Source organism: Lethenteron reissneri, chromosome 18, assembly GCF_015708825.2.
Source record: "Lethenteron reissneri isolate LAM-NWPU_2019-01 chromosome 18, ASM1570882v1, whole genome shotgun sequence".
NCBI lineage: Eukaryota > Metazoa > Chordata > Hyperoartia > Petromyzontiformes > Petromyzontidae > Lethenteron > Lethenteron reissneri.
Window position 1 is genome coordinate 8,322,824 of NC_083796.1, and position 26,876 is coordinate 8,349,699.

Genomic DNA, 26,876 nt, shown 5'->3' on the forward strand with positions numbered 1-26,876 from the left:
TCACATTTGGCTACATATATTTATTCTGACTGAAGGAACGTGCACAGCATGTTCGAGAAGTTTGTACAAGCGTGTCCTTGCAAATGTCGAGAGGGCTTAGGCAAAGCTAACAAAGAAAAATATCCCCCGTTTAGCCTTAACAGACTGTAGGGGCAAGTGCTGTTAGCGAGCACCTATGAAGGCCGGAACGGTACACGAGGGGGTGGGTGGCCAGCACCACGCCCGACCGCCTTTGTCTCCCCAGTGTTTACACACAGCACCGGGTACTCATTTGAGGCTGAGTCGACCTAGGGGAAGCCCAGGGCCGGTTCAGATAATCGTCATTGGTGTTGGCCGTGAGCGGGAATCGAACCCGTGTCGCCAGGTTCATAGCGCAGCGCGCTAACCACTACACCAACACACACAAACACGTGCGCTCACAAAGCCCTGCATGCGCCTACCAAGATGCCACGCCCGGCCGTATTTGTCTCTCCCTCCGATGCTCATCTTTGCACACACCGCAACAAGAAGTACATTTTAGGAGGAACGAATCGAGGGGGATCAGTTCAGATCTCAATAGCCACTGATGTTAGCCGTGAACGGGAATCGAACCTAGGTCGCCGATTTCGGTCGCGCAACGCGCTGATCACACACTACACGCCACCGTTCCACACCTCTAACCTACAAAGTGCACACGCCACCTTATGCGAACACGACTGCCCAGTGCGCAAATCGGGTTCCAGAGGTATGCGACCCACAAGCGTCGTAAACGCACCAACATGAGGTCCACGACCCCGCGGAGCGAAGGCGCGACTGATTTCAGCCAGTGGGGCGGGCGGGCGGGGGGGGTGTGATGCTTTCTTGTCGGTGATGGTGACACCCACGCACATAGGCAGGCAAACCACACTCGGCACCTGCTGCCTGAGAAGCGTCGCAAGTGTACCTCTCGGCGGGCATGGAGATGACATCCGACAACGCCAATGGAGAGGCGACGTCGGTCGGCGTGGACAACGAAGCCTACGTGGCCGAATACGAAAATGTAGGCAGACACAGAAAGCCGGGCGAGGAGGAGGAGGATGATGAGGACGTGGACGGCAAGGTACAACAAGCGAGGCGCGCACTTGTGTCGTCTGAACGCCAGCGGTGCTTTGGACTTTGCTTGCTCTTTTCCCGCTTGCAGTACTTTTTTTTAATCTCTCGTTTTCCTAAGTTTAAAAGTTTTTTTTTTCTGCTTGAATGCTGCGCCTCGGTCTAATGGTTTAGCAACGCTGGAATTTGCAACCTTCTGGCGAGGCAGTTGTAACGATGGACAATGTTTAAGCATCCTCTGTCACCCCCCCCCCCCTCCAAAGGTATAATTGTGTTACAACCCACAGCGAAGTTGATCGGCAGGCCACGTGAGGTGGAGTAAAGTGTGGGTACTCCCACCTCCGTCAAGACGGCTTGGCAGTGGCGTGGAAGAGTAGGCCAAAATAACCACGAAAGTGGCATGATAAATGAATTCCTAGGTTGCATCTTTGCCCTTTTTTTTAGCTTCAATACGTTTTCATAACTGTTTTTTTTTAGTTAGGAAAACGTTTACAGGTAGGAAAAAGTTTCGATCTGGATAATGTACGGGGCTAGTTGAACTACATTTGTACACTTGGTCCCAAAATGTGTGGGTTCATATGATGTAAGTGGTGTTAAGCGCACTGCGCTACAAACCGGGCGACCCCAGTTCGGTCTCCGCTCATGACCAATAAGTGGCGAATATTTGAACCGGTCTTGGATTTCCCCTGCGTCGACTCAGCCTTAAACGAGTACCTGGTGCGGTGTGTATACATCATTGGGGAGACAAAGGCGGCCGGGCGTGGTGTCCACCACCCACCACATCGTGGGCAGTGCTGGCTTTCATAGGTGCTCGCAAAGAGCACTGGCCCCTAACAGTCTGTTAAAGTCATTACGGGGCATCTCTGTCTCTGTTTGGTATTATAACCAAACGAATAAACACGAGTGTTATGCTTTGAATGGGACTTCACAAGACTAAACATTAACGCTGGTGTTTGGGTGCAATACCAGTGTCATTGTTGACATATCCTACAAGTTGGCGAGCCACACTTCCGGTGAGCATGGATGGCTACGTACGAGGCGAAATAAGTTCAACATACATACGCACAAACACTTGGTTATGATCAAATACGTGCATTTGCGTGTGTGTGGGGGGGAGCGGTAGTGCAGTGGTTAGCGCGCTGCGCTACGAACCCGGCGATCCGATTCCCACTCACGGCCAACACCAGTGACAATTTTCTGAACCGGTCCTGGGCCTCCCCTAGATCGACACAGCCTTAAATGAGTAATCGGTGCGGTGTGTAAACATCGCCACTGGGGAGACAAAGGCGGTCTGGGCGAGGTGTTGGCCACCCACCCCCCCTTCGTGTGCCGTGCCGGCCTTTTAAAATGTGATCGCTAACAGCACTTGCCCCTTACCGTCTGTTAAGGCTATACGGGGGATCTGTGTCTTTGTCCATTTGCGTGACGTTTGTTTTGGGTAGGGACATGTATCCGTGCACGTAAAAGACACCGACGACGACGAAGAATATGTCGCCACTGCAGCCTGGGCAAGGTGGGAGTCTTGCACGCACGAATCTCCGACGCCGCAGCATGACACCACTGTGCCCACATTGCACAATAATAATCAAAGAGCTGTGTGTATTATATATTTATTTATGCACGACAGACAGACAGACAGTCAGACAGACAGACAATAAATCCCTGGTGGGCAGTGTGGAACATTGCTCCTACCTGTATGATCGTACTAGAGTTGGCACAAATTAGGCAAATGCATTCCGGTTACCTACTATAATAAAATGCCAGGGTTGTAATAAGTGTGGGTTTTTTCCCACCAGCATGTAACAACGTAGATATAGTGTATCTCGTATTATATTTCTTATTTTTTAAATGAACGAATTCACGATGAATGATTAATGTATTAAGATGTGTATTTTAATGTATATTAAAACAAATACCTTCTCAACACTCCTCTTCCATATTTATGCTGCTGGTTGGACCGAACGAATTGCCACATTTAAATGTTACCACCTGCTTTTATTTACAATGTTAAGTATACTAAGTGTTGCAAAAACACAGTTCTTACAATGACATCCTTTTGTCAACTCATTGCTGAATGAAGGCCTGCACACATCGTATCGGTAGTGGAGATTGTTTGACCATACTTCGCCTTGCTAGTCAGTGTAGGTTGGTGAAGGCAGGGGACCCAGTACTGGCTCAGATATCACTTACCGCTGACGTTTGCTGGAGCTGGACATTTAACTCAGGTCGATGGGTCCATAGTACAGTGCCCTATGGTTCCACCACTCACCATCATAGAAAAGTATGTAATATTTTGCATCCTTATTTTAAAAATGTAATGTTTTGATAGCCATTTCTTTTTTCACCACATTTAGACAGGGTTAAAAAATATATATAAAACTGGAGTGCACTTTATACACTTTAAACAGGTGGTTTCAATGGAATGTTTGTCGTTTATGACCTTTCAGGAAACTTGACAAATCCAGAGATAAAATACACAAGTACTTCAAGAAACATGAGAAAATTTACCATTGGGTTGGTCTCGGTGTTCTTTCTGCAGGTAAGTTTGAGCTGATTTCTCAGCCTCCGTTTAAGACTTCTGCGAATGAATACCTGAGCACATCTTGTGATCACATGGGGTGGTTAAGATCCCTGTGAACAAATTTCCGAAATAAAATTACAGTTAATTTATTCATATGCGTGATTGAGCGAATGCAAACGAATATCTTGCATCTAGTCAAACATATAATACACAAATTCTGTATAGATGTTTTAAGCGCATTAAAATGTATATGAGAAAAACGTACAAAAGAGGTTATAATGAAGAAAATAAGGTATTAAGGAAACATGTATAGTACAGGAAAGTACAAACAAGAAATTACAGAAACAGTCGACACATCGCACTCCCATCACACTCATAACACTGGTCAACAAAAAAAACTTTTTTTCTGGCCTGGACTTTTGCAGCTGTTTTAGACTAATTTCAGGGTGCTGATTCCAAATCTGATCTCAGATTTGCTCTATCACATCATTTTCATGTTATCGGCATACCCCATTTTCATTGATTTTACCCGAAATTAACTCTGTCACTTATGATTGCAAGTTGTTACGAGTCAGTGACTGCTTTAGTGTTAAAATATGGTGCTGTATTTTTAGGATAGTGTGTTTATAATATCATTTTATATAGATATCCACATTTATTTAATGTTTTTCTTCTGCAGTTTTTATTGAAAATGCAATATTTGATATCTCAAAAACCTGATGTGATAGACAAAAACTGATGCCAGATTTGGAATCAACACCCCAAAATTACCGTAAAACCGTTGGAATACCTTATGCCAGAAAAAGTGTGTTGACCAGTGTAATCGGACAAAGACGGCGACCGCATAGCGCACTTCCAGATGCTCTTCTGCGGCGGTCTGGAACGCTCTTCTGATATGAGGAAGCCACTGGAGACATGCACTTTTAAATCCAGTTTGAAAACTCATCTCTTTCGAACTGCTTTTTGTGTTCAGTTTGTTGTCCTTCCCCGCACCTACATATGGTGCGAAATAAGTTCTACATTTATACATAATAGCCGAGGTTATGAGAGTTGCGCATTTATAAATGAACTTACTTCGAGGCTGTGTTCTGCTCTCAATCCAGATGAGCTGGTGGGATGGAGCTGGAAGAGAGAACGGCAGGCTGAGGTTGAATTATTGTCAATACTTTATACTCTGAGGTTCTTTCGGTAAAGTCACGTAGGTAAAAAAAAATGAAAATAACTAACTTAAATCACGACGTTTCGGAAGCAACACAAGCCTCCGTCATCAGGTGTAGCTGCTCCAGCAAAATTACTGTAGCGTGTGAAGAAAGCTATTCAAGACACGTGTTTTTTTATATAGGGTGCTATATAGGGTGGAGCAGTTACACCTGATGACGGAGGCTTGTGTTGCTTCCGAAACGTCGTAATTTAATTTAGTTATTTTCATTATTATTCTTTACCTACGTGACTTTACCAAAAGAACCTAACAGTATGAATCCTTGCAGTCACGAAAACTTCAAATCTAGAATGTCAATACTTTGTTTATATTGCTACCAAATTCAAGGGGGGGGGTGAGTTTATTTTGAGTCATTGCAGTAATTCATGGTTTCATCAAAAACATAAAAAGGAACACTTTTTCAAAGACTCGAATTGGAAAAGATTCTTTGATTTCAAAACACTGATCACCACCGCCTTATTGATGTGATGTGTTGAATAACGAAGGGGACACATTGTTCAACAACAACAACCGCCATTCGCCACTAAGTGGCGGTGACGTCACCACGACGCTTGTGCCAGGCCATGTGCACCTTGAAGCCACGTGAAGTGTCGAACGCCCGCTGGCAGGAGGTCACGGGGCAGACCTAGGTGCCACAGGTCGACTGACTGAGATGACCGAGATGACTGGCTGATGCACCACCTGTGCCCCCTACTGTGCCAACTTGCTGTGCTTTAGTCACTTTGTTCGACCACTATTACACACACACACACATCAAGGACACTTTGCACAAGGCACTCACTGGGTATTAATTTAAATTTTGTGGATTGTGATCTGGAAGCCAGATTGTTGAAGTGGAATATTTGTGGAATTGGCCTCAGTGGCAGGATTAAAGTAAAATCTAAATTAATAACCAGAGGTGTTCATTAGCACACACATTTCTTTCAGTCAGTCAGCTCTCAATGATATTGCGATATTGTTTATATACTACTAGAATTGTATCTTGAAAAATGTCCTAATAGGTATTTAAAAAATGTTTTTATGCAGATTTCTGTTCTTACTCCACACATACATATAAAACAAAATCCCATTTGCCTATTGGCTTTCAAGACCAATATTATCAAGCAGCATTTGTTCAAACAAGCAAACTCTGGCCTGGTTTTTATCTTTATCGTCTCATCAGTAGTCAGGCGTGTTATATACAGTAATGATGGAACCCTGTTCCATGCAAATAACAATACCATGTTTATGTAGATGATAATATTATAGATTATCCACCGACCTTTTACTGAAAATATGAGTGTGATTGCATTAGGCAATGGAAAGGTACATTAGATCGACTGACAGACGTCCTAAACAATGATGTGTATTAAATTTTGATTTAAAGCTTTCGTGACTGCAGGGATTCATATTCTTGGTTCTGTCGGTAAAGTCACGTAGAAGGGAAAGAATAAAATAATCAAAATCTATTAAAATAATAAAAACATATGAAAGTAAAGTCACGTAGAAGAGAAACAATAAAATACAAAAAATATATTTAAAAACTAAAAATATATTTTATTTTATTAAAAATATATTTTAAAAAGAAAAATTATTTTTTATTATTTTATTGTTTCCCTTCTACGTGACTTTACCGAAAGAACCAAGAATATAATGATGTGTATTATTTTCTAGGGCTCCTGGCTCTGGTGATCGCCGCTTGCATTGTCAACTTCAATGCCTCCTTGGCCCTGCTGGTGCTAACATGTCTGGGCATTTTCTTTATCGTGTGGGACACTCTCATGGCCAAGTATGAGAGTAAAATTGCCAAGGCTCTGCAGCCAGCCATCAGATACTTCAACAAGCACTGGAACATCATACAATGGTAAGGAAGTGGATATTGATCAGGGTAAGTCTCAAAATCGATGTTAGTTCATTAAAAATAGGCACGTAACGATTTAATCCCACAGTGATACAAAAAACTGTCATGATTTGGAGTCACATGCATTTTTGTAAAAAAAAAAAAACCATATCATTTGGATCGTCTATTATTATTCCACCTCGTTCACTCAGTTGTGTTTGCTTTATTAGCTGAAATGTAACATCAACATCTAATTTGCAAGCACTGTAATAGTTGAATCTTACATGCATAAATCAGTGCTTGTGTCATAAGTGCAATATTTTGCTTTAATCAATGAACTGATACATTGTTACATGCCCAATTAGGATGCTTGCACGTGGCTTAAATGCAACTGCTGTGACATTACATATGAGTGTAAACATTACCTAAATGTTTATATGTGCATATATTTATTGATGACTAGCTTTACTACCCGGCTTCGCCCGAGACTTATATCCTTGTCTTGGATTAATACACGGCCTACGCGGATGGTGGGGGGGAATGCGTGACGTCAGCAGGCACACTGTGTGACGTCAGCAGGCACACTGCGTGACGCTGCCGCATGCGGGTGACATCACAGATGTGACGTCAACGCTCACTTGCCGTGCATAATATATCCATTATTGCGCCCCCCCCCCCCCACCCAAAATATAAAAGTCTATTTTTATACGTTTTGCATTGTGTACAGTCTGGAAGCTACCCACATGCCAAATTTCAAGTTTGTTGCATGTTGGGAAGTATGCGAAACATTTCGGACAGACACACATATTCACAAATTTCCCTTTTATATATATAGATCTGACCGCAACTATTTGCAGGATGAATTGTTTAGACTGTTTACGAGGAATTTGCAATCCCATGCCAAATGTACGTCGAAGCAAATAATAATATAAGTATTCAAAACTGATCAAGGTAATCATTGGTATTGTTACGACATTTTATAATTAAAGTAAAATTTAAAAAAACTACACAGTTGCTTGAAACCTTTATAATGCTGCTCAAAGAAACCAACAATTCTATTCGGAGGTATTTATATTCACAGATGATATCATTTCACAAAACGCCTCCTTATGGTTGAACCTACATGAAATGGGCTTTGAACAAGAGGTATTGAGGACACTAACAAACACCTCCAGAAGAGAGCGGCACTCGTTGCATGTTCATGTTTGTCCTTCTGGCAGCATTGAAATAGAGTGGAGGGAGCACATAATGATATGCGCACGCCAGATGGGCCGAGTGAATCAGGATCAGAATATGTAGTTATACTGGAGGAATATGATGAGCAATAAAGCTCTTTTTTCACAGATGTCCACTAGGGGCGGGTCATCAGAAAGTTACAACAACAAACAATACAAAAACACGATAAGAGTGCAAAGTATAGGAAAGGTAAGCAAACCACGAAAAAATATAGAAATTAAAGAATTTTTATTTTATTTTACCAGGTAAAGCCCACTGAGCTATAAGATTATTTTTCAGAAGTGACCTGGCCACAAATGATAGCTCAACGATGTTGCTTATCATGCGGACATTTATAACAGCAAATAATTTAAACGATCCAAACGCATGTTTCTAAATGTGGAGGGGAAAACCGGAGGACTCGGAGTAAAGAAAAAAAAACCACGCTTGTTCTCATCCCATAAATGTTTTTCTTCTCATATCAAGGTCATGCCAGGAGTTTGAGTTTTGGTTACATGTGCACGCCGGTCGAGTTGTTGCTCTCTAAAAAATATATTGGCGTAAATGTGCATCACCACAAAATTAAAAAAGACACGTGTCTTGAATAGCTTTCTTCACACGCTACAGTAATTTTACTGGAGCAGTGACACCTGATGACGGAGGCTTGCGTTGCTTCCGAAACAACAGAAACACATACGGAGGTGGCCAATGTGCCACTTAAGGCTGGTAAAAAATAAAAAGCGCCTCAGCTGGATGTGTGTATAACGGCAGTCATAAATATGTTGCAGAAGCAAAAAAAAGCAAAGTAACCCTTTCGCAATTTACATTTGGTTGTGTTCATCGGTACATTCATGAGTCCACCGTCCAAATGAATAATGTGTCGTTATCGTGTTCCCCAGTAATCTGTGAAATCCCCCTTAATCTACTGGTACACCAAGTTTAGATTCACCATTTGCTAAAGGACAAAGAGGCCTAATGTTGTTTGTGTCACTTGTACCATATTCAGTTTCTGAGCAACACAATGTACCGTGGCCGTGTTAATGACTAATCGTCCCTCGGACGAGAGTGAATGACGCACACGAACACTTGCAGCTGGTACCTTGGACGTGAAAGCAAAGCGATCTGTGTTTTTTTTACCTAGGTTTGTCTACGCAGCAGTGCTGATCGCTATTGTCCTGTGGCTCGCTCTGGATACCGCCAAGCAAGGATTAAATCAGCTGATTCCCTTCGGAGGATTAATCATGCTCATTCTCATCATGTTCATCTGCTCCAAGCACCCCACCAGGGTACACAGTGCACGATCAACATCTTTCATACGTTTCAACACAGTCGTATGAATACTTTAATAACGTACAATTTCATTCATGGTGATGATTGCAAAGATACATTTTGGTACGACCTTGTTAAACGTCTTTCTCTTAGGGTAAATGCATACAATGTAACATCCAGATGGAATACCACGCACACCTTCCCCACTGCACACTAGAGCAAAGCCCTCTTGTGCGGCAGCACTAAACCGGACAGTCTAACGTGGCACATTTTTTTTTTACGTGTGTGACCTAAGAAACCGACGGAGTTAAACTAAGACTGCTGATAACAATACTATTGATAGCTGATAACAGGACTATTGAAAACACCTTTGCCTTAATCAACTCAACTCATAGCAAGCTGTGCTGGGTTACAGTAGTGACATTAAACTTTTGGGAAAATGACAGAATTTGTGTATGAAATGTTAGCACAGTGTTTGACATATCTTTCTATAGGCCAGCACAGAAAGAGATGACATTTGGACTGCCACGTCTCTCTTATTATCTCGCTTGCTTCCAGCAGTTCCAGCGTTTCATATTGCAAGGCTTGCTGTGAAAGGCAAGTGATAGGCAGGTAGATGGTGGGTCATTTTCAGAGGTGAAGTTTAAAGGTGGGAAAAGCTATTTTGGAAAATGTGCAACCTTTTAAAAAAAGATAACAGCGAGGTTCGATGCCACTATGATTTTCTTGTCTACGGCTACATGCCATGCTATTAGAAACTGCGTTTCGTTATTTAATCATCACTAGATAGCAATTTTGCGTTCCGAATAATGAAATGTTTGGGTTTTCGAGTAGGAATTCAGTATGGAGTAATATTACGCAGTGGGTTGTATATTTACTGTAATATATAGCATTTTAGGTTATCTTACAAGCCACACTTAAACATTCTGCTCATGAATATATTAATTTACAGCCCTTTGCTAGTTAAAGGCCTCCCTGTGTGCGGTTGACTGCTGTTCAGCGTGAGTTGGTGGAGGGGCCACCCATCACCGTTTGAAATGTCAGGTCCAGTTCAGATGTAATTATTGTATATTATGATTGGTTCTGACTTTACAGAGATTATTCACATCGATCATGCTGCAAATGTTCCCCGGTGACCAAGTCTTAAGTCCGATTCAGTCCCAATCTCTTAAGTTCAGAGTGTTAAGTAGTTTGTCTTTGTAATGATTAACTGACAACAAAGACTAAAGGTCAATTATACACAAGCATTTTAAGTAGCTTTCGGTTTTCAAATGGCAATACCTTATTTAAAGGGAGGCAATTAAAGATTACTGAAATGTTTGTACTTCTTATACAATATGTGCAATTTGCCTTTTTGCCTGTTCAAATATGTAATGCGAACAGCTTAGAACCTTTAGCTTCGTGCCATGGGTGCTTCACGGAATACACAACTCCATTTGCCCAAACTTTGCTTGCAAACACATTAATCAAAAAGGTCCTTCTTCACATACCGGTCTAGCCTTAGCATAGCACGGGATGAGTTCGCATGTAGGTTCAGCAGAAACTATTAGGCCTATTGACCATCCCGAGCCTCACCTCACCTCCTCTTCCCTCCTCGTGTGTGCTTTGTTTTGCAGGTTAAGTGGAGGCCTGTCCTATGGGGCGTGGGCATTCAGTGGGTTTTTGGCATTATCATTCTCCGCACTGATGCGGGCCTGGATGCCTTCGAGTGGCTGGGTAGTCAAGTGCAGGTAATGTGAAATGCAATTATATCGGACTCTCGTACATTTACGAGCATGCTCGCAGACAGTTCTACTTTATACCTCAACTAGCAAAGTTTTTACATACTCCCCCCCCCCTCTATTCTAATAATGCTATTCGTATCGTGTTATAATACACATTAATTCCCAATCGATATTCTGGAGCTATTGGTTCTGCACAGTAGTTTACCCTGTGTCAGAGGATGGCTCTGGAAGGTGATATAACAGAGCTACTTACGAAGTAACTTTAATTGACCTCTTTAGTCACACTAATGACACACGTTTTAATGCCCTGTAAACATTGTTTTTTTCTAGCATATCAATCAAACGTAAAAAAACCCGTTCATAGCTGGATCAAGTCAGATTAAGTTAAAAACAAAAGTTAACATGTTTTTTTTACTGACAATCATAACCACCGGTTATTAAACCAGATTAGAAGCCATATCGCACCACTAATAACTTGTTAATTATATCTCAGTATGTGTATTTTTAGATCTGGAGGTTTATTCATCGGTTGTACGTTTAAGACTGGGAGTGCTGAAGATGAATAACTTAATGTTTATGGAAGAGGGGCTTGAGTTGGTTACACATAATCTCATGTAAAAATAGTACCTATTTCTTATCGTGGTTAAAATTTACTTACATTTTCATGGACTGTATTAGTGTATTCGTAACTGATAAGCCAGAGTTATCTCTAACACAGGGCGAAGTGTGTAACAATTCGTAGTGATGAGGCATTTGTAATTATTAATCTGTGCGTGTTTGTGCTCTCTCTCTCTCTCGTGTGTACATGTCTAAGACTTTTCTAGATTACACTGATGCTGGATCTAAATTTGTGTTTGGCGACTTATACACAGATCATTTCTTTGCGTTTAAGGTAATGCAGCAACCATGTCACCATTTCGCTATGCATTGTGGGTTAGCTTAGAGGAGGACAATCGTTCTGTCAGCTCGTATTTTAACCTTTGAAATTATTTTTGGAAGCATAATACTAAAACGCTGCATATTATTGGTTCTTTCGGTTTTATTTGTATTTATTTTTATTATTTTATTATTTCCCTTCTACGTGATTTACCGAAAAGAACCAAGAATATGAATCTCTGCAGTCACGAAAGCTTTACATCGAAATAAAATGCTGCAGTTAACAAACCTCTGCTGTTGGCGATACTATGCACTGTGATAGAATTAGCGCATATACGTTGTGGTGTGGCTACATTTTAATAAAAACAAAATACAGCACTAACCATACACTTGATATTAGAGGCTCAACACTTTGTTTACTCATTTGATATTATACATAAATAAATAAGAGGTTCACAAAAGAAGGCCATTGTGTGCTGATGTTATTGCCAGCATTGCTTAAGTCATCATCACCGTCATCCAGTATGACAAATACAAAGACATCGCAGCGATACACTCAGCTACTCCTGACGCGGTTGTCTGGCTTGACCACCTGAGTGTGAAATTGTAGTCGATGCTCTGCATCGGCATCAGCCGCACGAAAGAAGAAGAAGATTCTTATTATCACAATTATATGGACGTGATTCAAAATCTGTATGGATTTGTTCCCCTGTAATGTGTTAACTCTTGTTCATTGGAACGCCTCCGCACATGTTCATTGAACTCTTTATTTATTTATCTCTCCTGGCATTTCATTCCTGGGTTTGCTCATGAGTGGTCACCCGTAATGAATGTGTCCCGCCAAAGCTGACTTGAGCAATTTTCCTGCAGCCTACATTTAGCTGAGATCAGATTCTAAAATTGTGAAACTAATTTGGTGAGTCATCTTCGGTACTATTATAATGAATTTAAATACCGTACAACCGACAACATATGCTTAAAAAACTTTCATTATCCTTACTAAATTGCAAGTTGTAAACGTTCTGTTAACACGTAGGATTAGCCTTGTGCATTTTGTGCAAGGAACATTTAAACATGAAGTCATTTTATTAAGAAAATAATAATTGCAGTGCTTTGCCAATCCGCTGTTGGATGAAGGCCTTCCCACCCTGCATTTCTCTTGGGGGTCGTTTGACTATACTTCACCATGCCGGTCAGTGCAGGTTAGTGAAGGTAGTGGGGGAGGGGGGGTGCATAGGACAAGTTCAAATATTACTCACCTCTGAGGTTAGCTGGAGTCGGGAATCAAACTCAGGTCGTCGAGCTCATAGCGCAGGGCACAAACCACTGCGCTGTACACCAAAAACATTCACAACCAAATCCCGACTATAATAATGATGCAACTGTGCCACTTCAAGCATAATATCATTGCATCTGCAGACCTACGTGAGATAACGCCAACAACAAGCAACAGTTGCGTGCCCTTGAATCCACTGGTGAAATTGCTCTGCTCCCTATCCCATGTGCGTGTCAGGTGCTGCCCATTGTCATCTTCTTCAGCATGATCATGTCCATGCTCTACTACGTTGGCTTCATGCAGTGGCTCATCCTCAAGGTACCCATTGTTGTACCAGCCCCGTAGTGTCGGGTGGGGGGGTCTGGAGGTGGCTGAGCCCCCCCTCTTTGCCGAAGGCTCAAACCCCCCCCATTCTAAATCCTGATAGCCGAGTTAAAAAGTGTTGGTACAGTGATTAACACTCGTGATGACATCAGTGATGGGGGTCCCAGCATTTCCTCTCAACATGCATCTGGGGTCATATCTAGAGCAACACTGCACGGTTGAGACAAAACCCCAGATCCTCTCGTTAATAATTCTCTTTAAGCGTGTAACATTTGATTAAACCAACATAAAAGTTCATCCAACGTTGACGGTGCAGTTCTCCCCAAGCCTCCAGTGAGTCTTTTGCATGCCCCCCTCCCCCACCCCTTCAGTAAGGTCACGCTACGGAGCTGGGGCACCCCAGAGTGGGCATTTGGTCAGGGGGCAGCAAAGCCACGTCGAACACGAAGCCAGGGTCCCGTGCCAACGGGGGGGAGGGGAGGGGGAATCTTGCAATGACCCTGGTTTCCGATAGTACAACTGCTTACTCGTGCAGTGCATTTGTGAGCTGATAAATAAGTGGCCACCTTTGCATTACGTTTAAAGCGGGAGTGTAATTCACGGTTGCAGGTGGCGGAGCCAATAAGCTCCTCCTCACGTAAAAAAACAACGATTCGTTATCTCTTAAGATATGGGTCTAGTTAAAATGTTATTCAAAAAGGCTATTGTTTCAGAGGTCTTCATTTAATAACATTCACTGCCACTCATCCGTTTCTTCCAATGCTCTGTATAGTCAGTAAGTCGCTCAGTATGCTTTACTTCGCCAGGAGATTAAATACACGTGTTGAGGTTTAGCATTGCGATGACTCTTATTGTCTCATGCCTGGTAGTATGATGTTTCTTTGTGATGTTATTTCCTATGTGTGAGTGTTTTTATTTATCATATCAAGCACAGGTTGGTATCCATTACCAATATCAGCATTTTTTCAGTGACAAAACTAATTTACGTTTCCACATGGTTCTGATTCAAACTTGTGCAAATGCCTTAAATTATATTCAACTATGGTTGAAGCAAACGCAACACAATATCTAGCACGAGCTAATTATTTTTTGCAATGTTATACTGCGTTCCACCAAACACCATTGTGCAAACACCTGGCAGTGTGGCATATTCTGCTGCAGCCAAATTACATTTTCTGGTCTCGAGAGATGATAGGACCGGTGGGGTCCCTTAGCCAAGCGATTTCTGACATCCTGGATGCTCGGCAGGTGGGCTGGGTCATGCAGATCACAATGGGAACGTCTCCGACGGAATCCCTGGTGGCAGCGGGGAACATCTTCGTAGGGCAGGTACGTTACGGAGTTCCCTGAGCCTTCATGAACTGTGAATGCTACACTTTGTAATTGTGAAAGTTCCTTGGCATATTGACGCACACTCTGCATTGCTTCCTTTCCGCAGACGGAGTCTCCACTGTTGATTCGCCCATACCTCGCTGACCTAACATTGTCCGAGATTCATTCGGTCATGACCAGTGGTTTTGCCACGATTGCTGGGAGTGTCCTTGGTGCATACATCTCCTTTGGGGTAAGTGAAGAGATATTAACACGGAAATTCATGCCACTTTGTTCACTCAGAAAAGTCTCAAAGGGCTTAAAAAATATTTTTCACGATGGTCCTTCTTAGGCTCTGTAAACATTTCCTTACTGAGTTTTTCTGTGTTCGGCAAGATTTTCATATATAAATTCCCGGAGAAAACCCATCCACATGAGAGACAAACATTAAAAACATTGTATAGATGGGTTAGCCAGTAACTTACTTGCTGTATTGTCATTTACTGGCGATATTATAAGACCTGCAAATTGGGAATGCATGAACATGGGCTCTGATTTGTGTAGCCGATAGATATCTGCCACGGCACACTTATGATTGCCACCTGTCCTGGTTTTCCCAGGATGTTCTCTTACGAGGCCATCGTCCAGATTTTTGTCGGTTGCATAATAATACACAACCCAAGACAATGCATTTGTAGATGTTCCCTCTTCTGGTATTGTAAGACATTCTTCTTCCTATAATAAGTGCCGGTTTTTGAACCTCGGAGGTGACAACCCTAGGCTCACTTTGTAAATGTAAGGGTGTGGCAGAATGCTTCGTTGGCTGGCATAATCCATATGTAGTGGTGGTATTGACGTGCGCCGGGAGTGATGGATCACGGGGCGCGGGGTTGGGCACGCGGTGTGGGCGTGGCAGGGACGCGCGCGCCGGTGGTGAGGCGCGCTCACACAAGCTGGGAAAAGAGGATCGTAGCGAGTGCGCAGTGATTGGTCAGATAAGTGAGTACTCTCAGCGACGTCCGCAGGAGGGGTATAAAGGGGGACGCGCGAGAGCACTCGTGGTCAGTGTTAACCAGTTGAAGACCGAAGACGGGGTGGAGGAGGTAGGGGCCCTGTGTGGCTCGGAGCCGAGACTGGGGGGACCGTAGTCCGACGCCCGTGTGGGTCGGGACGGTGGTACCCAGAGCCGAGACGGGCACCCCGGCTGGGTGTGTCCCGGAAGGCTACAGGGCGTAAGAGCCCGTGTCAGTACAGCTGAGTGGGTGTTGGTCACCCGTGTAGCTGAGTGGGTGTTAGTCACCCGTGTAGCTGAGTGGGTGTTGGTCACCCGTGTAGCTGAGTGGGTGTTAGTCACCCGTGTAGCTGAGTGGGTGTTGGTCACCCGTGTAGCTGAGTGGGTGTTGGTCACCCGTGTAGCTAAGTGGGTGTTGGTCACCCGTGTGACGAAGTTGTAGTTGAGTGGGTGTCCGTCACCCGTGTAGCTAAGTGGGTGTTGGTCACCCGTGTAACGAAGTAGGGTGTTAGTCATCCGTGTAACTACAAGTTGGTGAAAATAAAGAGTGTGCTACCCGTGAAGTCGTCTCCTGCCGAGTTACTACTTTACAACTGGCGTCAGAAGTAAACCTGTCTTCAAGGAGAATGGACACAAGGAAGACTTCTCGTTCCCACGTGCAAGACCGGGGAGACGACGACGTACCGGTGACACCACCCTCGGGAGGAGAAGACGAGGAGTTGCCGCCGATGCAGCACTTCGCGGAAATGGCCGATGCTCCGCCCGCCTCCGACACCAGCCTGCAGGACGCACACTCCCGCCTGGCGGAGTTGCTGCTCGCCGCCGCTGCGATCTTGGCGGAGATCTCCGTTCCAGCGGCCGGTGGAACGCCTGCGGGGTTGGAAGAGGCGGCGCGGCTGGAGGGTTCCCGCCATAAGGCGTTTCGCGCCAAAAGTTTGGGAGTTGGCGCCATTTTTGAGGGTCCGCCTCCGGTTGGCGGGAAACGCGGACACCACGTGGCCAGAGGTCTCCACACAGCGCAGCCCGCGTCATCGGCGAGCGCCGGAGCTCTCCATTTTGCGCCTGCAGAGGGAGCCGACATTTTCTACAACCACAGCAGCGCGCGGGAAAATCGTTCCAACGACGACGACGACGATCGAGTTCTCCAGCAACGATTGCCCGCGCTGTCGGTGTTCAAGGCGGACGGGGGCGACTGGGGAGCCTTCCAGCGACGGTTCATCGCGCATCAAGAAATGTCGGGGTGGTCCGACACCACGGCCCTGCGCGCGCTGCCAGCGATGCTCGACGACGACGCGCTTGCGGCCTTCACGTCTGCCCCGAGGTCGTCCCGCTCAACGCTCCAGGCCGCGCTGCACCTGTTGGCCAAGGTGTTCGGGCCGCCCTCGACCTGTCGCCACCAGTTCTACGATCGGCGGAAGGTGGTTGGAGAAACAACGCTCGCCTATCGCACGGCGCTGCTCGCCCTGGCGGATTCAGCTTTTCCCCGCATGGACAAGGAGGGGAAGGACGCCATGGTGACGGAGCAGCTGCTGGCGCTGGCCCACGGATTGGGAGTTCCCATTAATACGGCGGACGAGATGGACATCTGCTCCCTGGGGATTGCCACGAGTATCCACGCTTACGAGGTCCTACAGCGGAAGCCGACGGTCGTCTGCGCATCGGTGGAGAACGGGGCACCGGCCGCCACGATCAGCGGACCCCAGCCTGCTGTGCCTCGGGAGGAGGCCTTCGCTGGTTCGAGGCCGGGGGAGTGGAGACCGGGAGGTCGTTCGCCTACACGCTCCTCCCGCAAGCTGGAGCAACCGAAACCTACGACGTCCCTCGTCGTCTGCTACAACTGCGGCCTTCGGGGCCACGTCGCGGCCGGGTGCCGGGCCCCGCGTCAACGCACCGCGGGACCACGTCCGGACGACGACCAGGGACTCAAGACATCCCAACTGAACCCGGCAAGTCGCGGCACCTCACACGCTCGGTCCACACGCACGGCACGTTCGGATCGCCGCTTAGCGGTGGGGGGACCGTGTATGGGCGCCGGGGGTTCGGTTCGGCGAGAGGGGTCCGCGTACGGCCCGAAGGAAGTCGAGTGGTCCGAATTGGCCCACAGGATTGTGGCTGCGTCGGCCGGGTCGTCCGTGGTAACGGGGTACATTGACGGGGTTGAGGTCCGGGTGCTCGTGGACACGGGTGCGTCGGCCACTATTATTTCGGACCTTATTTATAATATTCTTCCCGTACAATGTCGACCACTTCTGCCGGTGGACGTACCATTTTACGCGGCAAACGGGGGATCTTTGGGAATCATCGGCCAGATTCGGGCGAATATTTGTATTGGCGACATTAAATTGGCGGGTCCTATTTTTGTATCATCATCGTTGGCCGTTCCTTGTTTACTAGGCACGGACTTTCTGTCTAAAATGCCCATAAAAATTCTCATAGACCAGGCCTGCATTGAGCTTCCGTCGGGTCGGCGGGTTGAGTTTTTGAAGAGTCCAAATAAGATACGCACGGCTTGTGCGACGGTGCAGGCGCTGGCAACCCGGACTGTACGGGTGCCCCCGGGATCGCAAATGTTGGTACCCCTTCGGTTGAGAAAACAACTGGGGGCGGATGCGGGGGCGCAGGGAGTTCTATTGGGGCCGTCTAACAGGGCTAAAGGGGACCTCGGCTTAGCGGTGGCCCAGACCATGGTGAGGGGGGACAGTGAGCCGTTCGTTGTGGTCCTGAATACGGGGTCGCGGCCGGCCGTGATTACGCAGGGAACGGTGCTCGCTCACGCCGCGCCGCTACCCGTCGAGGAACAGCTCGTTGCTCACGCCGATTCACATGTCGATACGCATCCCCAAAGTGAGGAGGGGACGGAGTGGTTGGACGCGTTGTGTGCCGGGTCCAGTACCTTGTCCAGTGTGCAGTTGGGTGCATTGAGGGGCTTGCTGCTCGAGTTCGCTGACGTGTTTAGCAGGCACAAGTACGACATTGGCTGCACAGACCTGTTGCGCCACCACATAGAGACTGGGGACGCGGCCCCTATTCGACAGAATCCCTTCCGGCTCAGTCCAGCCGAGAAGGAGCATGTGCAGTCGGCAGTAAATGACATGTTGGCGGCCGACATCATTGCGCCCTCTTCCAGTCCGTGGGGTGCTCCTATCGTCTTGGTTAAAAAACAGGATGGATCCCTGCGGTTCTGTGTTGATTTCCGCCGCCTAAACAAAATATCAATGGCCGATGCGTATCCGCTCCCCAGGATGGATGAGTCGCTGGATGCCTTGGCAGGAGCACAGTTTTTTTCGACGCTCGATTTGCTTTCGGGATTTTGGCAATTGCCCCTCGATGACGAATCAAAACCTAAAACCGCTTTCCGGACACCGGGAGGCCTATTTGAGTTCAACCGATTGCCCATGGGTTTACATTCCGCTCCTGCCACGTTCCAGAGGCTCATGGAATTGGTTTTGGCAGGCCTTCAATGGGACACCTGTTTGATTTACCTCGATGATATCATCGTTTTCAGCCGAACTTTTGAGGAGCACCTCCTGCGACTGAGGGCAGTGTTTCTCAGGATGCGTTCCGCGAAGCTTAAATTTAAACCGGCTAAATGTTTTCTGCTTCGGGAATCGGTCAGGTATTTGGGCCATATCGTTAGCCGTTCGGGGATCTCGACGGACCCTGCTAAGACGCAATGCGTCGGCTCATGGCCAACACCGACCTCTGTTACTGAAGTCCGCAGCTTCATAGGATTTGCCTCCTATTACCGTCGTTTTGTCAAACAGTTTGCCACCATAGCCAGGCCCCTGCACGCCTTGACGGCTAAAGGGGTGCGGTTTCACTGGGGGCCGGAGGAGGAGGCCGCGTTCTGCTCCCTTCGTGACGCCTTGGTGCAGGCTCCCCCCTTGTGTTACCCCGATTTCACGCAACCGTTTGTGCTCGACACGGATGCCAGTAACACGGGTATCGGGGGAGTGCTCTCACAGGTGGTCGGGGGGGTCGAACGGGTGGTCGCCTACGGTAGCAGGGTTCTGTCCCCCGCGGAACAACGCTACTGCGTGACACGGCGTGAATTGCTGGCAATTGTGTTTTTTATACAGCAATTCAGGCCGTATCTGTATGGCCGTCACTTTACGGTTCGCACGGACCATGCGGCTCTCCAATACGCTATGCGGGTGGCGCAGCCATCGGGCCAATTGTCCCGATGGTTGGAGGTCCTTCAGGACTACCAATTCACGACGATTTACCGCAAGGGGTTGCGCCACTCGAACGCGGATGCATTGTCACGGTTGCCGACGCGTACGGAATGCGCATGTCAGTTGGGATCGGCGCGGTGTAAACCTTCTGTCGATGTCCCCGCGGAAGTAGTGCTAGCCGCCACGGATACTACGGGGGTCGACGCCCCCACGGGGAGGGACTCGCTGTTGGCATTGCCTCTCATCGAGTGGGGCCGTCTGCAAATGGCCGACAGCTCCCTACTCGCGCTACGTCGGAAGGTTAACGTTCCCGAGGGCGGGGAAACGCGGGTCGGTTCCTGGGTGTGCAGACAGGGCCTCTTGATGAAGTGGGACTCCATGTCCCGGCGTCACATGCTTGTGGTGCCGGTTGCTGTACGGGGTAAGGTCGTCCTGGCTGCCCATGAACGACTCATGCATCTGGGGTTTCATAAAACGCTCGCCCTCATTCAGCGAGACTACTATTGGCCTGGGATGGGCAGTGACGTGGCGAACATTCTTAAGGGGTGTGTAGGGTGCGCTAAAAGAAAACCGCCACAAATAGCGGCTAATCCACCGCTTCAATCCATTCAAGTTTCGCGCACGAACGAATTGGTCGCGCTAGACATCTTGGGGCCCTTTCCCACTACACCTCGGGGAAATAAGTTCCTGCTGGTTGGCGTAGAGTACTTCACCCGCTGGCCCATGGCGTGGCCACTCGCCAACCAGTCGGCTGCGGCGGTGGCGGACGCCTTTGTCCAAGGTTACGTTTTGGACAAAGGCGCCCCCGAACGCTTGCTGACGGATCAAGGGAAAAACTTTTCGAGTGTTTTGTTGCGCGAGGTGTGCGACCTGTTGGGTACAAAGAAAGTACGTACCTCCCCGTACCACCCGCAGACTGACGGTATGGTTGAACGTCTGAACAGGACGATTACGTCTATGCTGTGCCAACAGGTATGCGACGACCAGGTGGATTGGGACTTACAGGTACCGGGGGTACTAGCGGCCTATCGGATGGCACCCCATGCGGCGACGGGGTTTTCTCCATTTTTTCTGATGTATGGGCGGGAGGCTGATCCGGCCATGGACGTCCAACTGGGGATTTCACAGCCACGTGCGAAATCAAAATTGGCAGACCACATTAAGTTTAACGTCGCCAAATTGGCTGAGGCGCGGGAGGCTGCGAGGTTGAATTCACGCTCTCGGCAGATCGCGAACGAGCGATTGCGTGAACGGAAGGTGCATACGCACAATTGGGAACCGGGCGATAAGGCCTGGCTGCATTGTCCACACGCACCGTTGGCTACGTCCCCCAAACTGTTGAGACCATGGAGGGGACCGGTGGAAATTGTGCGGGTTGCACGACCCCAGAGTATACAGATTAAATGGGGAAAACGCCGTTGGTACGTGCACTCCTCCCGACTGAAACCCTACGCGGCACCACGTGACCCCGGGTTGTGCCGTGACGACCGAGCGTGTGATGTGACCGTCGACTCGGGGAGGGATGTGTCGCAGGCTGATCCTCACGTGTCTCCACCTGACCCACCCCCAGGTGTCTCGGACCTGACGGCTGTTGACCGTCGGGAACCGGAACCCCGCGGCTCGCACGGAGCCCCGATGCCTGGCCCATGCCTTCCTGAACTGCCGGCGCCGCCGGATGGCCAACTGCGTCCTGTGCCGTACGACGGTCCGGCAAGGCGGACTCGGTCAAGGACGCAACACTTTTCATGAAAAAAAAAAAAAAAAAAATTTTCTTTTTTTGTTAAAGCCCGACTTCGTTGCCGGCTTCCCCCTCTGCCGGGGTAATGTCCCGTTCAAGGGACGCTCGGACATCGGGACGCTGCATGAGTCGGAGAGAAAAGAAGAGAAAATGATTAAAGAAATTTTTTTTTATTGTTACTCTTTCCGCATACACAGTATCGTTGCCATTCGCCGGATTGTGCATGTTGTTCTTGTTGCGGGTGTGGCGGTTGCTGGGTTTTGCGGATTGCGGTGTTCATGTTGTGTTGTTAGGGTTTGTGTTATGTTACGGGGCACACGTGGGGGTGAAGGGGTGTTGTATGTTTTATTAGCAGCCGGGTCGGCTGCGAGCTATGTGGTAGGGGGTGATGTAGTGGTGGTATTGACGTGCGCCGGGAGTGATGGATCACGGGGCGCGGGGTTGGGCACGCGGTGTGGGCGTGGCAGGGACACGCGCGCCGGTGGTGAGGCGCGCTCACACAAGCTGGGAAAAGAGGATCGTAGCGAGTGCGCAGTGATTGGTCAGATAAGTGAGTACTCTCAGCGACGTCCGCAGGAGGGGTTTAAAGGGGGACGCGCGAGAGCACTCGTGGTCAGTGTTAACCAGTTGAAGACCGAAGACGGGGTGGAGGAGGTAGGGGCCCTGTGTGGCTCGGAGCCGAGACTGGGGGGACCGTAGTCCGACGCCCGTGTGGGTCGGGACGGTGGTACCCAGAGCCGAGACGGGCACCCCGGCTGGGTGTGTCCCGGAAGGCTACAGGGCGTAAGAGCCCGTGTCAGTACAGCTGAGTGGGTGTTGGTCACCCGTGTAGCTGAGTGGGTGTTAGTCACCCGTGTAGCTGAGTGGGTGTTGGTCACCCGTGTAGCTGAGTGGGTGTTAGTCACCCGTGTAGCTGAGTGGGTGTTGGTCACCCGTGTAGCTGAGTGGGTGTTGGTCACCCGTGTAGCTAAGTGGGTGTTGGTCACCCGTGTGACGAAGTTGTAGTTGAGTGGGTGTCCGTCACCCGTGTAGCTAAGTGGGTGTTGGTCACCCGTGTAACGAAGTAGGGTGTTAGTCATCCGTGTAACTACAAGTTGGTGAAAATAAAGAGTGTGCTACCCGTGAAGTCGTCTCCTGCCGAGTTACTACTTTACACATACACCATGAGGCCACTCGCATTACACGAGCGAGACAATCAATGACTTCACGACGCAAGCGCTGCTCACAGGTAGGTGTGAGATATATTGTGGGGAGTGGTGGCACAGCGGTTAGCACACTATCTTATGAACCTTGTGGCCTAATTTCAATTCCTGGTCACAGATAAACGTAGTATCAGTGATATCTGAATTGGTTCTTGGTCTTCCCTTTGTTGAATAAGCCTAAAATGAGTACCTGATGCAGTGTCTAAACATCAGCCATTGAGAGACAAAGTCGACTGGGAGTGGTAATGGCCACACTACCCTCTCTTGCATTATTATGGTCTTTATAGGTGATTGCTCACAGCATTTACCCCAACATATAACTAACTAGACGAAGGATGAGCCCTGCTATCCTGCACATTAATAAAAATAACAACTTTTCATTTGGCACGAATCAAAATGAAGTGAAACACTTTACAGCTCTGTTTTCGATCTCAGGAAAACAAGCGATTGAACAAATTCGTGTTTTTGTTATTATTTGTGTTTAACTGACTTCTGTATAATGACTGAAACAGCAAACATCTAATTCGATATACATCGTATAAATCCTGTGTGTTCAAAACCCATTCTTGTTACTTCACGGGTCACTGCAAATAACCCCAATAACTGTCAGCTATGGGGGCAGCGAGGATTTTAAAGTTGACAGATTTTTCTGTGTTATGGATGTGAGGGGGCAGCCGCATAGGGTTGAATATGACAAAACAACATTCACAAATTCGAATTTACCTTAACCCGAAGGATGTTTCTGCCATCATTATGATTCATAATAGATGTTTTGGTAAGGACACGTCGCGATCTGGCCAGATGTTTGCCACGTAACCCTCTATCACCTGACACAGCCAAACAAATTAAATTGTTACGGGTACAATCTTTGAACACGCGTATTATTACAGTTTCAGCTCACCGGTAAGTAAAGAACATCTCCCACAATATAATCTAGCAATTACATATCATGTCTCGTTTTAAAAACGTGCCAGGCATCCTCAGGTAAAAAAACTAAAATCCATGTTGACAATTGTATAAATTGATATGTCTATGATTTTTAGCCTGTCGGCTCTCACATATAATTGTGGGACACCATTCAGGATATAACCTGTTGTCTTTGATTATAATAAACGGCTTTGGTTTGGCACTCAAGAGAACAAATAGCACACACAATCCACGCTATCATCTGAAGCACATTCTGTACACAAAATGGACTTTAATCCCATACGTATTACTGAACCCAAGGTCTAGGGTGTGAAGTACACTTACATGTGTAGTATTCTCTCACACAGATAAATATTTGTTAGCCTTTGCTAGACTTTTGTACTCTCTGGACAACCCACGTTCAATTCCTGGCCATGGCGAACAACGCCATCTTGTTATCTGAAGCGATCTGGCGTGCCGCTTATTCACCAGTCTGTACTGACCAGGATGGTGAAGTATAGTCCAACACACCCCATGACCGACACAGCGAACAGGAGGCCATAATCCATCAGTGGATTGACAAATGGCTGTGGCTGTAAAGTTCTCTTTTGTAAATTTTACTTTCTTGAGAACACGCTTTCACAATCATCAAGATCTCAACGAAACTCGCCGATTCGTATTTGAATGAAAATGTGTAGTCCATTTAATGTTACATTGAAAGTTCTGAATGAAGGAGTAAAAGAAAGCCTAGACATTAATGAAATCAAACTCATTGACGCTCACGGTAATTCCATTTAGGACTATGGTGGCACTTCATTTTTTGAGGTTGTATACACTTACTATTTAATTCTCAAACCCTTTGACCACTTGTGATATTCATTATGTTGATGACACGGGGTGCGTGTGTGTGTTCAATGCCGTTCCCTAGGTGCCGGCTGCCCATCTGCTGACAGCCTCCGTAATGTCAGCACCTGCAGCCCTCGCTATATCTAAGGTCTTTTGGCCTGAAACCCAGAAATCCAAGTTTAAAGTCAAGGGTAGCTTGAAGCTTGAAAAGGGGTAATGTGTTTGAAGAAGTGTTTTACCTCCACTCTCTGTCTTCATCATTTTACCTTTAACGTCATCGCACTGTATTTAGAGATGGCCTTCACAAGTCCAGTTCAGGCATTTAACATAGTTGTCATGGTTTGTTATCCTGTGTTTGCCATTTGTTTCCAACCAGATCTGATAGGGCGCATTAGCTGAAGAGTCGTGATGCGCATATATAAAAACAGAAACATATATTTGCGGAATATCGTTCGATATCCGTGTACAAGAATGCATTTTTTAATTCTACCAGCCTTTTGGCTCTTCAGACCTATATGATCCACCCAGCAGTATTTGTTTATGCTTATAATCTCTGGGTTGGTTTTGATATTCTGGGGCCACCTAAGTTACTGAATAGTGTTTCTCAACTCGAGTCCTCATAACCCCCCACACAGGTCACATTTTCGTGCTCCTAAATATTTTCTATTTATGTCCAAACTAAGCCACTGCGCACGGCACGCACCTGATAGTTGGTAATTATGGGAAACTGAACACTGGTGGGTCGTGAGGATTGGAGTTGCAAAAAACTGCAGCAGAGCAATATTCTGTGTTGAATAAGGAAGCAACATCGAACTGAATGCAATATACAGCAGACCTGGACAAATGCATGTCACTGGCTTTTAATTCCTGTATGTTCGTATATGCATGCGTATGTGAACTTATACGTCGAAGGCAATGTAAATGCAGCAGCAATCAACTACACTAGAAATGTATGGAGGCTTAGTTTAAAATCACAACCGCATATTATTAGTCTCAAACCAGTTCCTGAATAGGTTACGTTCCCTGAGAGAATGTAAACCTCAACACTGTCTGCCTGTTGAATGACAGTGGGCACTTGCGTCTTGTCTACGACTACTGTCTCTGTTATGTGCACTGATGCCCAGTTGTTTTTGTCGTACTACTGACAGCACGGAGAGCAACCTTGTGGAGGCAGCTTCTCATGGCGCATCTGCTTCCATTCCCCTGGTCGCCAACATCGCAGCAAACCTCATTGCGTTTTTGGCCCTGCTGGCCTTCATCAATGCCATCCTGTCCTGGCTTGGTGGCATGTTCAACTACCCAGATCTCAGCTTCGAGGTACCTTCTCCCAGTGGCGTAGCGAGGATATTTTGCGCCCGGGGACGAACTATAAAATTGGCGCCCCCCCCCCCCCGTTTAATCACATACCAAAATGTAATTACATGACATGTCGGCTGTGTGTGGCGGGATATATAAACTTTTAGGTTGAGGTGTAGATTTGTGCAGTAGTTTCAGGCTGCCGCGCCCGCCGCAATAGGTTATAATGTAACGTTGTAAACCTCATTTTGGCGCCCCTTTACCTTGGCGCCCGGGGACATATGTACCCCCCTGCCCCCCCCCCCCCTAGCTACGCCTCTGCCTTCGCCACCTTCCTCTATGCTATAGCCCATATAGAGAGCAACCATTTGATATTCAGCTGCAGGTCATTTAGCCACCCCTTTGCTTTGTCTGAGAGTTGGCCATTTGCCATGCGAAGTTACGTGGTGCGTGGTTCAGAGTTCGTAGATTTATTTTAGGCCTATTGACCTCCAGGCATAAATTGTCTCGACACTTACCTTATTTAGCCCTTTGCCAGTCCTGGTTTACTGATTTGCTTCACATAGATAGTGCCGTGGGCAAACAAAATGTGTTGGGCCCCTAGCAGTTGCCAGCAAGCCTGGCGGGGAGGGGGTGATCTATTTCTCTGTCTACGTCTCTGCCTCTCTCCGGGTCTTTGGTCTTCTGTGTTTTTTCCCCCCATCGGCACTCGGCATGTTTTCGGCAACCCTTACAGCTGTGCGCCCTTAGTGGATGCCCTGATTTTCCACTCCTAAGACCAAGCCTGGATTTGAGCCTGCATTTCAGGTATAATACCAATAGTTACATGTCACCGAATCATCCAGAATGCATCCGATCTTAGTACGTTGTGGAAGTTAAGCTGGGTTGATCCTGAAGAATGTTAATAGATGAGTGACCACCATGGACAAACGGCTTGTCATAGTGTTTGGGAGGCTGCGATAGGCGGGACAGGGCAGCGCAGCAAAATCCATTGTTGCACTCTACTTCTATTCTTCCACATCTTTGCTGCCTGCTTTCACCAATCTGCACTGACCAGCATGGGGAAGTGTCGTAAAATA

General features: G+C 47.0%; 1 protein-coding gene across 1 annotated transcript in view; it reads left to right on the forward strand.

Annotated features, from left to right (window-relative positions):
• The first annotated feature begins 841 nt into the window (after positions 1-841).
• The window catches only part of SLC28A3 (solute carrier family 28 member 3), a 38,643-nt gene continuing 12,608 nt past the window's right edge, over positions 842-26,876 (forward strand). Inside the window, exons 1-12 of the mRNA XM_061553716.1 lie at positions 842-1,078; positions 2,511-2,581; positions 3,516-3,607; positions 6,462-6,651; positions 8,984-9,128; positions 10,728-10,841; positions 11,650-11,727; positions 13,225-13,305; positions 14,560-14,640; positions 14,750-14,875; positions 24,584-24,714; positions 25,650-25,818. Coding sequence (XP_061409700.1) covers positions 935-1,078; positions 2,511-2,581; positions 3,516-3,607; positions 6,462-6,651; positions 8,984-9,128; positions 10,728-10,841; positions 11,650-11,727; positions 13,225-13,305; positions 14,560-14,640; positions 14,750-14,875; positions 24,584-24,714; positions 25,650-25,818 — 1,422 coding nt within the window. The 5' untranslated portion in view covers positions 842-934. The remainder of the gene's footprint in view (positions 1,079-2,510; positions 2,582-3,515; positions 3,608-6,461; positions 6,652-8,983; positions 9,129-10,727; positions 10,842-11,649; positions 11,728-13,224; positions 13,306-14,559; positions 14,641-14,749; positions 14,876-24,583; positions 24,715-25,649; positions 25,819-26,876) is intronic.